Source organism: Pteropus vampyrus, unplaced genomic scaffold (assembly GCF_000151845.1).
Source record: "Pteropus vampyrus isolate Shadow unplaced genomic scaffold, Pvam_2.0 Scaffold82, whole genome shotgun sequence".
Classification (NCBI taxonomy): domain Eukaryota; kingdom Metazoa; phylum Chordata; class Mammalia; order Chiroptera; family Pteropodidae; genus Pteropus; species Pteropus vampyrus.
Window position 1 is genome coordinate 325,944 of NW_011888863.1, and position 14,479 is coordinate 340,422.

The 14,479-nt window shown below is 35.5% G+C and overlaps 1 protein-coding gene across 5 annotated transcripts in view; it reads right to left on the bottom strand.

Moving 5' to 3' along the window:
• The window catches only part of SOX5 (SRY-box 5), a 674,508-nt gene that overhangs the window by 22,033 nt on the left and 637,996 nt on the right, over nucleotides 1–14,479 (bottom strand). For all 5 annotated transcript variants that reach the window (XM_011363058.1, XM_011363057.1, XM_011363055.2 and 2 more), the window contains one exon: nucleotides 7,280–7,425. In XM_011363058.1, the coding sequence (XP_011361360.1) occupies nucleotides 7,280–7,425 (146 nt within the window). The remainder of the gene's footprint in view (nucleotides 1–7,279; nucleotides 7,426–14,479) is intronic.

The following is a 14,479-nucleotide window of genomic DNA, read 5'->3' on the forward strand; positions in this document are numbered from 1 at the left end:
TTCATGTTTAACTGTCTTGAAGACAGCTATTTGATCTTGGGGATGAATGAGTAAGGGAGCAAGGGAGAAGGGAAGGAAACATCATTCTTAAGAGACCAGGTTTTCAAAAATAAGACTTCTGGTCCACAACAAAAGTGATTCTTACTTTACTTACAGAAAATTTAGAAAAATCAGAAATATGGCATTATATATAAATTTACAATCCCATCACCTTGGCATAACGTTTGTTTATTATTCTTCGAGTCTTTTACCTACCTACCAGGGAAATATACTTTTAAAATATCTAGAGCATTCTCTACATGTTTTCAAACTCTCTTTTTTCAAGAATACTACTGTAAGCATATTCTCAGATCTTTAAACAAACTGACAATTTCAATCATCAGAGAGCCCCGTCTATCTGAAAGCCCAATTTGGCATGCCCTATGTGTCTCATTTTATTGGCCCATCCTGCACTAACCCCTCTACCAGAATGATGTAAAGAACACAAGACTCTCTGTTTGAAAACACGCACAGCTTTTCCAGGCTCGAAAATTAAACCATAAAAAGTTTACTGGGAAAAAAAAAAAAAACTCTTTAAAAAGCTCCTTAAAAACTCACACCATAATTGCTCCCCACCAAGCGTGGGCACTTGCTAGCTGCAAGTAGTGGCACTGTGACAAATGTAGCAAAACTGAAAGCGGGCTATACTAAGAGAAAGAAAAAGTCTTCCACTGGCCATCTGTGAAAATAAGGCATGTGGCCATTAAATGCAGAGGCTGTAAATATACACAAACTCCATGAAGCAAATGGCAAAAAAGGACTAAACTTCAAGCTCAAACAAATCAAAATGTTTAATGCATAGTTACCACTGCTGGACGAAAACAGCTCTGATCTTTGCAGTCTGCAAACTCGGCATGTATTTCAATTAAATACCCCCAAAAAGAAAAGAAAGAAAAAGAAAGAAATGAAAAGACACAGAAAAAAACCATCTGGAACAAAAGGCTATAGACAGCCTATACTCAATTTCTAGAAACAAACAGCCTCTTTAACTTGCACCAGCCTGTCGAGAATGTCGATTGGAATTATTGAAAGGCTGACATATAGAGTGATGGATGGGCGATGACATAATACCTATTTGCCTTTTTTGTCATGGTCTTTGAAAACTGGCTGCTCTGTGCTGATAATATTCACTAAGGGGTTTTCTTCTCCCTTCCTGTCCCATAAGAAGTGTTCCCTAGCTAAGACACTCAGAATTAAGAAGGTTTTATGAATGAAAAACAGAAGAAAAGGAAACCTAAAGATCAAATGCCAACTTGCACATAAAAAAGCTGGTCTAGACTGTCTAATAATCAGTTGCCTAGAAAGCAGTTCCTCATCCATTTGATATAATTTTTCAGAGTACAGAGACACCAATAATAAAAGACAAACATTCAATGCCAAATTTTGTGTATCTTTTAATTAAAGTCACCAAACAAATAATTCTATGTAGAGATTAAAAATAATATATACTCACTTTTATAAAGAGAAAATATCAATCATTTGCATTATTTTAATTTGTTCTCAGGCAAATTTTAACCAGCGGATTAAAAGTTGAGGGATTTTTTCACACACACACACACACACACACACACACACACACACACCCCTAGTAAAAGCTCCTGCTTGGCCACACTGTTGCAATGATATCTCATTTCCTCCTGGAGGATTTACTTAACATGTCTTTCTCTTTCATGAAGTTTTCCTCTAACCATTTAAATATCTATTTCTAACTTGACTTCTCTAATGCATTTTAGCTGAAAGCAATATCTACAAAAAGCCATCCATAAATCATTAATTAATGGTAGTATCTTCCACTGAATGCAGAGGCATGAGTCCCTTCATATTCACTTTTTCAAAGCAGAACCTGTAATTCGCAATTCTTCACATGCCTTCTCCTTTTCTAAGGGAAGGGGTGGGGGGCGCGTGTTAGATAATCCTGAACTAGATATACTGTGTCATTTTCTGAAGCGTTAACACTGTTTGCCCCATCCATCAGGTGGCCAGTGAAGCATTAGGAAAGAATGATGGATGTAAAATTATTACAGGGCTGCCATCCGATACACTTACTGCCATTTGTAACTAATGCTGAGACTGACACACTTTTTTTCATTATTAAACATCCACATTAAGTCAACATTGGTCACTGTCATTTCATGTTTGGCACTCTGTTAAAGAGAAAAAAAAAAAAGGTTGACAATGGCAGAAAAGAGAAGGTTGTAATGGAAGATTTTCCAAGTTCAGAGTAACAAAATTCACCTTTTTACAAATCAGTCTATGTATAGTCTTTGGTGAGGTTCCTTATGAATATGACTGAAGAAAGAAACTGATGTCGTTACTGAGCAAATAATTATTTACAGTATACATGTTATTCATCGAAATTTCATCTTATTCTATGAGAATTTGCAAAGAATTTTCACTGAACCTCAGAAGGAAAAGTAAGAGATTTTCCTAGTTATTCTTCTTTGCAGTTATAGATGATTTCATAGAATGTGTAGGTGTTTAGATTTTGGGTACTCTGTAGGCAATTAATGTTTGGCAAATAAATTCTCTACCTTAAAAAATGTATGCACACATTCACATGTTTATTTTTGTAAGTGACATCTGTTTTATGTAAGAAAAGCTGTAAAGAAGTTGGCCTTAACATGTAGAGAGCATGTCTGTGAACACACATTCATTGAGTTTACCTGTCACCAAGCAATGTTTTCTTGTGGACATGCTTGCATGCAATTTAATTCTTTATGAACCACGGACAAGTTATAAGGAAAGCCCTGAACATATAATAATGGAAGAGCAAAAGCAGTTAGATAGATGACAACAAATATAAACAATAAAAAACCAGTTCTGAGAGCTGTAATATCTAATGTAGCTGTGGCTCACAATGGCCTTTTCCTACTCAACAGCCATTCTGGTCCTTCTTTTCTTCCATCAATTTGATCTTTTATCTTAAGATATCCCATGGCCTCAGAGATAAGATAAGGTCTTTCATTCAGTCCCAGAAAATAATTCATGATCCCTTTAAAGTAGTCTCTCTTCCTTTAACCAGTAATTGTTTTAAAGGAGATGTTTGTGGAAGTCAGCTTGAGGAGTGCAGCGAAACACCCCTTTGTGAATGAAGGCTGAACTTAGCAAAGGAGAAACTTCCCTTCCCGAGACTGCCTGCCTTCATGGAGAGTTACAAGTGCAGCAACATTTTGTGACCCTAAGGGAAAAAACCAAGAGAATCGCAGAAATTTCAACCCTGACATCACAGAGCTGATGAACTAATGTCATCAACCATCTATTCCTTAACTTCAATATATGCTAAAACGTAATCCTGTTGAAGCTACTGTATTTAGATTTCTCGATACATGTAATGAAATACATTTCTAAGAGATACTATAGCATAGGTATCATCTTCCTAGGATAACAGCATTGAGAGTAAGAGAAAAGGGCAGGGAAACTCTGGTCAGTCCAGAGCATTGATTCTCTATTACATACCTTCAAGCACAAGGTCAGACCCTCAGTATATAGACCGTATGGTCAAAACTGCCTTTTTGGTGTTAAAGAAGCAAAGTAGGTGCTTTTTTTTTTTTTTTTTTGGTCTTGTTTTGTTTTGTTTTGTTTTGTTTTAAAAGATAAATGTATGAGAGTTTTCTTTCTGATTCTTCCTATCTGAGAAACCTACTATTTCATCCATAACATTAATCTGTAATGGAGCTGTGTGGTAAAAGATAACATTATTTGAATATACAATCAGGATATAATTAACCAGAGATGACAATTATAAATAACGCTGTGTCCCAGAGTTTCCAAGAAACCTGACATACACAGTTCTTGGGTATGTTGAAACAGTTCCAAGAAAAGTTAAGAAATGAAAAATCTTTTAGAACTCTTCAATTAAAATGTGTTTCAGTACAAATGACTTTCATTATGTGTTTTGGTACATATTACTGGAAAACATTCATCCCTTTCTTCACACCTCTAATTGTTTTCACTATCCAATAACAGCTTTTCAGAATTAAAACCTAGTTGGGACAATCATATTGGCCATTTGAAATGTGAAGAAAAGTTAATGTATATAAGGTCTGTATTCGCAAGAAAACAGATCTCCACTACAGGATTCCAATTATCTGGATCTCAGGTTATACTATCACTTTTTAGACTGATGGAAAGCACCAGGCTAAATTTCTTTTCTTTCCCCTTTTCCTTTCTCCCAGGCTCCTTTTCATCTTTTTTTGTCTTTATTACTCCCATTCTTTACATTTCACTTTCTGGGTTTAGGAAACTGAGAGTATTGTTTTAGAGAGAAAAATAGCCTTCTTTTGGGATTCAAATAGTACAAAAAGATGATAGTGCAAACTATAAGAGGAATTTATCACATATTCTGTTTGTCATTAAAAACTACAAAGCAAAATGTCAAACCAACAACTAATTTACCTATGCTTTGGCCATGGGTAAAGCTGGTGATTATAAAAATCTGTTAAAAAGGTAGGTATTAAGGAAGTAACAACACAATGTGTATAGTGATGTCACTTAATTTGGAAGAACAAGCACTCACCTTTGTCAGCTTAGGTATATAACTGATCTGATATGCTAAGCAACATGGAGTCTTTATTCAATTCCTATAGGTAGGCTCACATCCATAAATATGCCACGATTAATGGTCAAAATAACAGAATTTGAAAATGTAAACACTATAAAGGCAGAAGCCATATTTTCTTCTTCAATACAGTACACAGCAATGTCTCTAATGCATAGTAGGCACTAATGTTGAATAATTAAACTAAACTAAAAGATATAACTTTGACATTATCTCATTCCCATGAGTTGCACAGACAGAGATCAATCATTGATATTGTAGAAATGACACCCAAGCTAGTTCAACAGGAAAAGGCAACCACAGTAAAACCTGCTTCTAAGAGAGCTTCAATAATCTCAATTTCATTCTCAGGTATCGAGGGTAACATATGAGCTAAACTAACTTGGATCCTTCTGCTGAAAAGGTTTACCTACACATTACAAGAGTTTGATGTATTATTATAATAATGAAACTGCTTCGCCTTCGTATTTTAAGATTTTCACTTAAAAACCCATACAAGTATAAGACTTTAATTGAAAATGTAACTCAACTGCATTGGAGTGCATAGTAAAGAGATTTAGGAATAAAAACCTTCTGGAGAATGAAGACATCTTAATTGGCCAGCAGATTTTGGCAGGTATTACTTCAAAATTAGGCTTTTTGAAAAGTTATTATATCCTATAAAAGAGAAAGGAAAATTGAAAGCAGTAGCTTTCAACAGAGGCAACTCTATGTCCTGTACCTCAAATAGGAGGTGCTAATCAAAGAAATAAAATAAAGTATGATTGTGGAGGTGGAACAAGAAGTGGAAATGAGGTCCCTTAACAATGGACAACTATGGAATAAAGTGAATGCAGATGGTTCCACTCCTGCTACTTAATCAAAAGACTGAGCAGAGTCACTGGAGCCAGCATCAAGTCATGTGTTAGAACAACAGCTGATCTGTATTAGGGAAGATTAACTCACAGTGCCATGGTGGAGGGCCTAGGATTATTTTATGTACTTCCATTGCCTTACAAGCCGTCAGCGCAATTATTGCCCTCCGATGTGAATGACTGATCTGTAACCACAGCTAAACAGCATGCTGCTTAGGGGCCTAGGAGCTTCATGAAGATGAATTTCCATACCATCAAAGTGCTTTTAATGGGCTCCCTGATCCAACCACAAGAGCTGTTTTGCAAGTATATAGAACTTAGGATGAAGGCTTCCTGTCCAAAAGGATTTGGTCGGTTGTCACTTGACAATTCCCAGCCAGCACAGGAGAGGAGAGGGGGGAGATAGGTAGAGTTGTCTTTGCTTTGGAGGATTAAAAAAAAAAGGGTACAGATGCTTGCTGAATGCAACCAACTGCTGTATCCACAGCTGAATTCAATGCGCTTAACAAATAACGGCAATTTAGCTATGCTTGCGAGGAATAGCTTGAGTCACTTTGCATTAGCATCTGGCTGAGTGTTAAACTCATTTCTACATGGGGAGCAGAGAAAAAGAATTTCTGTTCAAGCATCCTTTCAAGAATGTTTAAATATTTGAATATAAATTCCTTGATGCTTGCTATCATTCCTTCTTAGAGCTGTCACTTTGCTTTTCCCCTTCCCTTCTGGTGCTTAGCTAGAAAAATTGTGCGCCCTTCTTGCTGCACCAATGTTGCTCCTCTTATGCTGTGAGACTGTGAGGGATGATATACTGACCCATGTTTCACTTTCCCTTCCAGAAAAAGAACAGAATTGAAATTGTTTCTCCAACATTTTGAGACATATTTGGACCAGCAAAAAAAGTACAGTTGTGACAAGATTATGCATATATTTCACCTTCGCTATGCATATTGCTAGCTTTTTAGAGATTATATATCAAATTCCATATAAAACCTGGGAAACCAGAAAGCTATCCAAATTAGAAAACTGTTCATTCTGTATATAATACTGTTTGACTGATAAATTTCCCATGATTAATTATCAAGTTATTGCTAAGTAGCTGATCATTTTTTCTAGGATCATATCTATTTAGCTATAGAATTATTTAAAGGGGATTCAATAACACTTTAAAATTTCAATTCAAAACATATCAAAAAGTACCAAAAGAAGTATATGCTCTGAACATTCTATAATAACATATTTTTCTGAATAAAATAGAATCTAGTTTAGACAAAAGAGTCTAAAATTATTATAGCTCAGATAAATTCAGTTTTGCTGTGTTTAAGTAGACTAACAATGTGCCCAAGTTTTAAAAAGTACATTTTGTTTTATAATAAAGTCAAATTTTCTGATCGTGCAGTCACCTAAAACTTGAAAGTACTTTGCATTAGAGACATATGACAAGCTCAGGATCCTAGATACTTAGATTATGAGCATGGGTATCATCCAAGCTTATGCTGATTAAAGAAGATTCAGCATTTTCAAATCCAGCTCATCCCAAAATACAAGTTAAGCATCTCTGTAAAGCAAAACTTTCACTCAGACTCAGATATCTCAAATGCCATTTCATTTTAATACAAACCGATGGCAGAAAAGGAGATATTGTCAATAAGGTTTGACAATGGACACAAGAGAATTTTAACCCTATTTCTGGTTGGTTTTGATTAGGATAGGCATGGAGATTTCTGGGTTGACAGAAGGAAAAAGGGAAGAAGAACCATTACTCTGGAACGATGAAAAGCATTCGGGCAATTTAAATATTTTTGGAAAGTCAGTTATTTTAGTAACTAACCTTTTCCGTCCGGCAATTATTGAGACCTAGACTATTCACAACAGCCACCTTCCCATCAAGGACCTGTTGTTCCCGCCGAAGTTGCTCCTTCATCTGCCGAGCTTCTTGGATTGCCTTGGTGACAGCATCATGGTCATTTAAATAACCTGAAGATGTGACAGAACAAAATATATGTTTTGTACAAATGCATAGATAGGTTAACCTTTAACTATAAAAATCACTTCTATTTTGGGTAATGGCTAGTGTCTGGCAGATAATAATTTCTCAGTGGAATTTGTCTAAATGAATGAATAAGTAATTGATGATGACTAAATTGAATTGATGATTCATATAGTCATACATGAACATGGTGACAAACATCTGTAATAAAAACATAATATTTAAGAGAAATATAGTTGTTTCCATACATTTGGAAAGAAGTTTAAAGAATAACATTTTTAGTTACCTAGATGTTCTGCAGTGCAAAAATAAAACCTATCTTTGATTTTTTTTCATGTAAGGATTATTTAAATGTCACCATAGAATGTATTGATAACTATCACTATCGTTATTGACACTCTCATAGCATTAGAAAGGTCAACTTAGAGTTTAAGTATAGCACTATTAAGTTCATTATTTACAGAAAGAATAAATCATTATTAAGTGGCTGAAAGAAGAGCATTTCCTCCCAATCCATTTATGGTGAAATAAACCACAGGTGGCAATGGCTGGCTATGGATACAAACTTGAAACAGTTAAGAGGCTAAATTTCAAGTTCAGAATGTGACCAAGTACCTCAAATTGTTTGATGAAAAATTGTGCCTACTGGTAAACTATAGTCGCACTTAATTCACACTCTTAATAATATGATAAAATGACTGGCCTGTGTCTGCACCTCCACAATCCAGAGTTAGTTAAAAAACAACATTGCCAAAATACTTCTTTTAAAGAATAACAGGTGTAAGGAGCAGAACTAAATTTAACTTTAACACTGGTCATTTATTTATTTGATGCACTTTATTATGATAATCTGTACGATCTAAGGTTAGAATACCAATGAGAAAAGATTGTTTTGCAAATATTGAAAGAAAAACTAATATCTCATCTTTCACTCCTCTTATCTTTTAACTAGGGCATAAAATGGCATAAACTGAATGTATAATATGAAATTGCCCAGAAAAGGGACTTGTTTGTGACATGAGGCTAAATCTAACCAGATCCATTGGTGAATTGTGACAGATGGAGGGACTGTGAGACAGAAGGCAGGCACTAATCACACATAAAATGACCGGCTTGCCTCAACATGTTCCACGGATTCCAGCAAACTTTACACCCTAATCCATTTTTAGAACAAAAAACATCTGGGCCATAAATCCTCTAATCTGCCAAAACACGCTATTAATTCCCATGATTTGTTGAAAAACACTAAGATTAAAGAAAGGAAATATAAAATGGCTAACTGCCGTGTTAGGAAAGTGTTATTAATACTCTTTCTTTGTCTCAATTACGAATGTTCTGGTACTAAAGAGCCTTGTCTAATCATGTCAGATTACACATCCTCTGTTGTATTGCTAGATTCTTCTATCTGATCTGCTGATTGCCAAAAACCACGGAATACTTTCTTGCTGCTTAAACATTTCTACTGAAGTGACCGATGTTGAGATGAGTGCAGAGCTTCAGCGCTGGGAGGTTTCTAAATGATCAGTGCCTTTCTCCCCCTTCCTATGCAGAGACTAGACCTCAGCCTCTGATCTCCTTTGGGCAGAAAGATAAGTTCCAGTGCCGGCAATAAAAAGGGGAGCCTTGAAAGCTCCTATACATTTTGCTTTTTGGAGTAAAATTCTTTGGAACGTATTCAAAGACTATATCTATGCTCATTTTAAATACAATACAAATCGGAAACAACTATTTAAACCTAGGTCAGACCTTTAGAGCTAGCGTTTACTATAAAAGATGGTTGTTTTTAACCTTATAGTATCCTCAACATCCTGACTTGAACAAGCTTCCTAATCTATTACTCTTAAACTATTCTGTTCATGAACACTACCACTCTAGAAAGAAATACAGCTCTCAGCTCTTACATGACAGTGACTGTCTTGGTATATGTTCATTTAGTAAGACCCCAAGAGGACCAGCCTGATTTTCCTATCCTCCAACCCGTTTATGTACAACCTGGCATCATGCATTTTTGTAGTCTATTTAGCTTCTGCAGAGCACAAATATATATGTGAAATGGTTTGGCATACGGTACTGAATAAACGTATGAATTCTTTATGCTTTTTAGGTGCTGCCAAGAAAACACTGTGTAGGAAAAATGATTAACAGAGATGAAAAAGTGATGCAAATTATTATGAGGATAAATGACTGACAGATTTAAGTTTTGTAATGGCTATTTCCACTGCGTGAGGTGGAAATAGGTGCAGGTGAAAATAGGTGTTCCCTTTAAAACGAACATTCCTGCTTTTAGAGACTCTTGAGTTTTAGTTAAAATACTATACGAAATTCTAACATTTATATCTACTGTGTTAAATCATAAAAGCCATTTATATATTATAGAGTTGAATCTTAATCGGATTGTTTGCTGGTTCTTTACATTTTGTTCTTATCACAGTCACCAAATTCCCAAATCTTGCTGACTCCCTCTCTCTCGCCTCTGATTTTGGAAAGACCAATAAGGTTGAACTTTCACCTTCCTGCCATGCCCCCATTCCTATCCCATGCTAGCTTCAAATCTATCTCCATGTAGACCCATTGCCTCCTCCTGCTTCAATGAAAATGGTGTCTCTAATTTCATTCAAGGCAAATCCCTTAAACTCATGTTCTAGATTCCTGTGCCTCACCATTAGTTATTTTCTTTCACATTTATATCATCTACCTGATCTTCTCTACCATTTCTACCACCATAACTTGTAAGTATTTAAGTTTCTCCTCCTAAAAGAAGCAAATAAAGTTTCTCTCTCAACTTTGTGTTGCCTCCTTTCCAATCCTGTCTATTTACCTTCTAAATCAAGCTTCTAAAATATTTATATCATACACTCCAATTCCTTACTCTCCCATTCCTGCTACAATCTCTTTTCTGCTTCCCTTGCTCAAAATGCCCCAAATCCAAGGGGCATTTTCCATTTCTTGCAGAATGACAGCACTGACAATCTCCTTACTATTCAAATTCCTTCTTTCCTCTCCTCTGACTCCTCCATTTCCACTTCCTTTCCTGGGATCCTTTCTTCACCTGCTCTTTAGACTTTGGTCCAAAGTTCCAATCCTCAGAAAAATATGTGTTTTGGAACTGAACAAGTCTGAACTAAATCCTAGCTTTACCACTTACTGGCTATATAAATTTCACAAGTTGTTTTACTTTTCTAAGTCTCAATGATCTATTGGTTAAATGGGGATAACACTTAGCAGATAAAATAAATGTCATGAAAATTAAATGAGTTAATATAGTTTTTTTTAGCATAACAAATGGTCCCTGACAGTAACTGTCAGTTTATTTGCAACATAGCATAGTGAAACAGGTAAAATTTGAGCACTGGGTTCAAATGAATCTGGGTTTCTACTTCTTGGAAAGTATGATATTTGACAAATTACAACAGTTAATCTCACTGACTGTCTATTTCCCTCAACGGTAAAACAAATCTATGGTCAATGGAAAAGTTAAATAAAATACACACAGAGGTGTAGATAACACTTGGTATCTGAGAAGTCAGTAAAAAAATGTTCATTTCTTTCTTTCTTCTTTTGCCCTATATGCTTACCCTCAGCAGTCTGGTTGCATGGATTTACCTATTATGATAAAGTCTGTGAAGGGGATATAATTTCTTGTTGGTAGAGAGGTTCAGTTAGATGGAAGTCACCCCAAGTCAAAAATATCCCCAATACATTTTATTCTTCCTTCATTATATACTGAGGCAGCAATTGTATCTAAAGACAGGATCAGAAGACAGCCTATGTGTTTAGGAGAGGTTTGGTGAGCCTCAATCTTAGGAGGTAAAAGAGGGGGCAAAGGCCAATATGGCTCCAGTTAGCAACTCAGATGAGATTTAGGAAATGCAGGTTAGGAATCATTAAGTTAAGAAATTTCTGAGATTCTACAACCTTGTTAATTTTACCACAATTTGATTTTTTTATGCTTGTGTTTCTTCTTAGCCATTACCAACACAATTCTCAAAATTAAAAAAGAACACTTTTTTATATTTTCAGGGGCAGAAAAAATGGACAAACTGGAAAGTCCAATCTTAGGATAAAACCTAAACAGAAAGAGTAATGGCTGCTCCACAATAAATGAAGCTGTTGAAAGGTAGAAGGAAAAACAGAAAATTACTTGTGATGGGTTGAATGTGTCTCTAAAAAGATTTGTCCATGCCCTATCCTAACTCCTGGTATCTGTGAATTTAATCTTATTTGGAAATAGAAGTTTTGTAAATGTAATTAAATTATGAATCTTGAAATGAGATCACCCTAGATGTAGTATGGGCCTTAAATCCAATGACTGGTGTTCTTATAAGAGGAATGAGAGAGAGATTTAACATACAGAGACATGCAGAAGAAGGTCATGTGACTACAGAGACAGAGACTGAAGTTATGCATCTGTAAACCAAGGAACACCAAGTACTGCCAGCAGCCACTAGAAGCCAGGCAAGAGGCATGGTACAGATTCTCTCCCTCAGAGACTCTGGAAGGATCTAATCCTTGCTGACACCTTGACTTTGGATTTCTAGTTTCCAAATAGTGATAGAATAAATTTGTTTTAAGCCACTCAGTTTATGATAATTTGTTGTCGTGGCCTTAGAATCCAATATACCACAATTGGTCTTAAACTTGCTCCTAAGAATCAAGGGATGCTCTCTAGTACTGTAAAATATTTACTGTGTGTATCACATCTTTTCTGATTCCTAGATACATATATCTGTCTCCTGAGCTTCTCTACTTGAATGTCCCATGAGTACCGGAAATGCAGTACATCTAGCACAGGATTCATCATCTTCCCACTGCCTCAATCTGTTCCTTCTACATTCATATCCCTTTCCAGTTGCCCCCATCCAGTCACGTGGGAGTCATCTAAGGTATCTCCTTTAATCCATACATACAAAAGGCAACCAAACCCTGAAATCTCTGCCTCCTTCTCAGCTCTCAAATGTGCTTCTTCTCCATCCCCATGGTCCCTGCTTTTGCTAAAGGCACCTCATATCTCACTTGGGCTAATGCCTGAAACTCCTAACTGGTTTCCCTAACTTTAAGCTTACACTCCTGGAATTCATCTCCTACTCTGCTTCCAGATAAAGTAGTCCAAAATATTCCAAAATAAGGTTTGGATCATGTCCCTTTACCAGACTAAAAACCCATCTCTTGGTACCCTAATGCTTAAAGGAACATTCCATAAGGTGATAATCTATAATAGTTTGTGAAGAAAAATAATTCCATAAGGACTCCCCTGACATACCCTAGACATGCTTCTTGCCATTATTAGTACTTCCCATTCAAATGCTCCTTGAAAACTTTATATGTGTGTTTACTGTCACACTGTCTTTCCTTTTTCTACATTCGTCTTTCACACCAGTCTGTGAACTACTTGAGGGCTTTTTTTTTCTTTCAGTCTTTTATTCCTTTGTTCCAGGACAGAGTCTGTTGAAGGAATGAAAGCATATTTCTAAGTTGAACATATCTACCTTTATAATTCCAAGTTCACTGACTTTCCATGTCATTATATCAATGGAAACCTATACCATATGACACAGATTTATTAAAATTCATGGACCTAACAGATGCTATCAGGACAACATGAATTCTTATTTACTACATATTTATTTTACATAAGACTTTTCAGCTATAAGTAAAAGTAAGGGTACAGGTGTTTCAAATTATTTTCAATAAATATTAATTTTTTCCTGTTTTTAAGGTCAAATCATCATCACATTTTTAGCACCATAATACATAGCCATTTCTTCATCTGTAGAACCTCACAAGGATTAATTAAACAATAAATGTAAAAGCAGTGTGCAAATTGTAAAGTGCTATGCAAATGTTAATTGCCAGATGTTGAATAATACCCCTAACTTCCTGATAATTCAATGGCATTCCATAAAACTTTTACAATATTCTTGTTCAATAACTAAGCCTCATAAAAGTTTTTCTCTAAAAATGTAAACGTTTCCAAGGTAATCTACTTCATGTCCTTATATTTTAAATTAGCAAGTTGTAGAAATAAAGAACCAAATTAATGGACTTGAAAATATTTCCCTTCATTTTATTGACTCGATGAGTATCTACTACATTTGCTCAGGTAAAGTTTTACTTATCATGTGTTAATGTCTCTGAGAAATGAAGGGTAAGAATAATGTGATCCAACATTTTCCAAAGACATGCTAAGACAAACTGTAGGCATCTAAAGTTTCAGTTCAACACTCTTTTCTGTTTATCCTCCAGACTTAGCAAAATGCAAGTGTAGAGGAGATATTTTAAATCCATTTACTGGACGAATGAGTGAAAGGTTAAATAAATGACCGAGTAAGGCATCTAATGCAGACAGACTACCAATAGGCAATAACTAAAAAGAAAGCATGTCAACCTAGAGACTATGGCTGTAAGGCTGCAACTCCCACTGGCTGTGAGTTTAGGCAAGCTACTAGGTCTTTATGTACATTTGTTTCTTTGAAATTAAATCAGAGGTAATAAAAATAGAACCATAGAACTGCCTACACTGTGACAGAAACTTACTTAGAATCCCCAGTAAGCACTTAACCTCTACAGGCTTCAGGTCCTTATCTGTAAAATAAGTTTTATCTGGATGATATGGATATCTGCTCTATCAAGTTAAGAGTCTATAATTCTAAAGTTAGCTGAAGTGAGAACATAGATTAAAAATGCTTTGAAAAAAGTTAAAAGTGTTATACATATGTACAACCTAAGTGAAAAAGGCCCATAAGGGAAAGATAACATTTGGTCAAAAGAGTCTAAAATTATCCATCATTCTTCTGAACTATTCATGCCTTTAAAGGAGTCCCTTTCTTTGGAGCTGCCTATCATTTGCGTATCATATCAAAAGCTTTCTTATAGAATATACAGTAATATTGGTCACCAACCTCAAAAACTTACTTTCTATATTTGTAGCTGATAGATATATAGCAAAGAGCCCATGTCATTAATGGTATCTTAAGTTATCTTTTGGTTCACAGTTTTCCATGCTTTATTAATGGCATAATACATTAATTCTTCTTTCAGGGG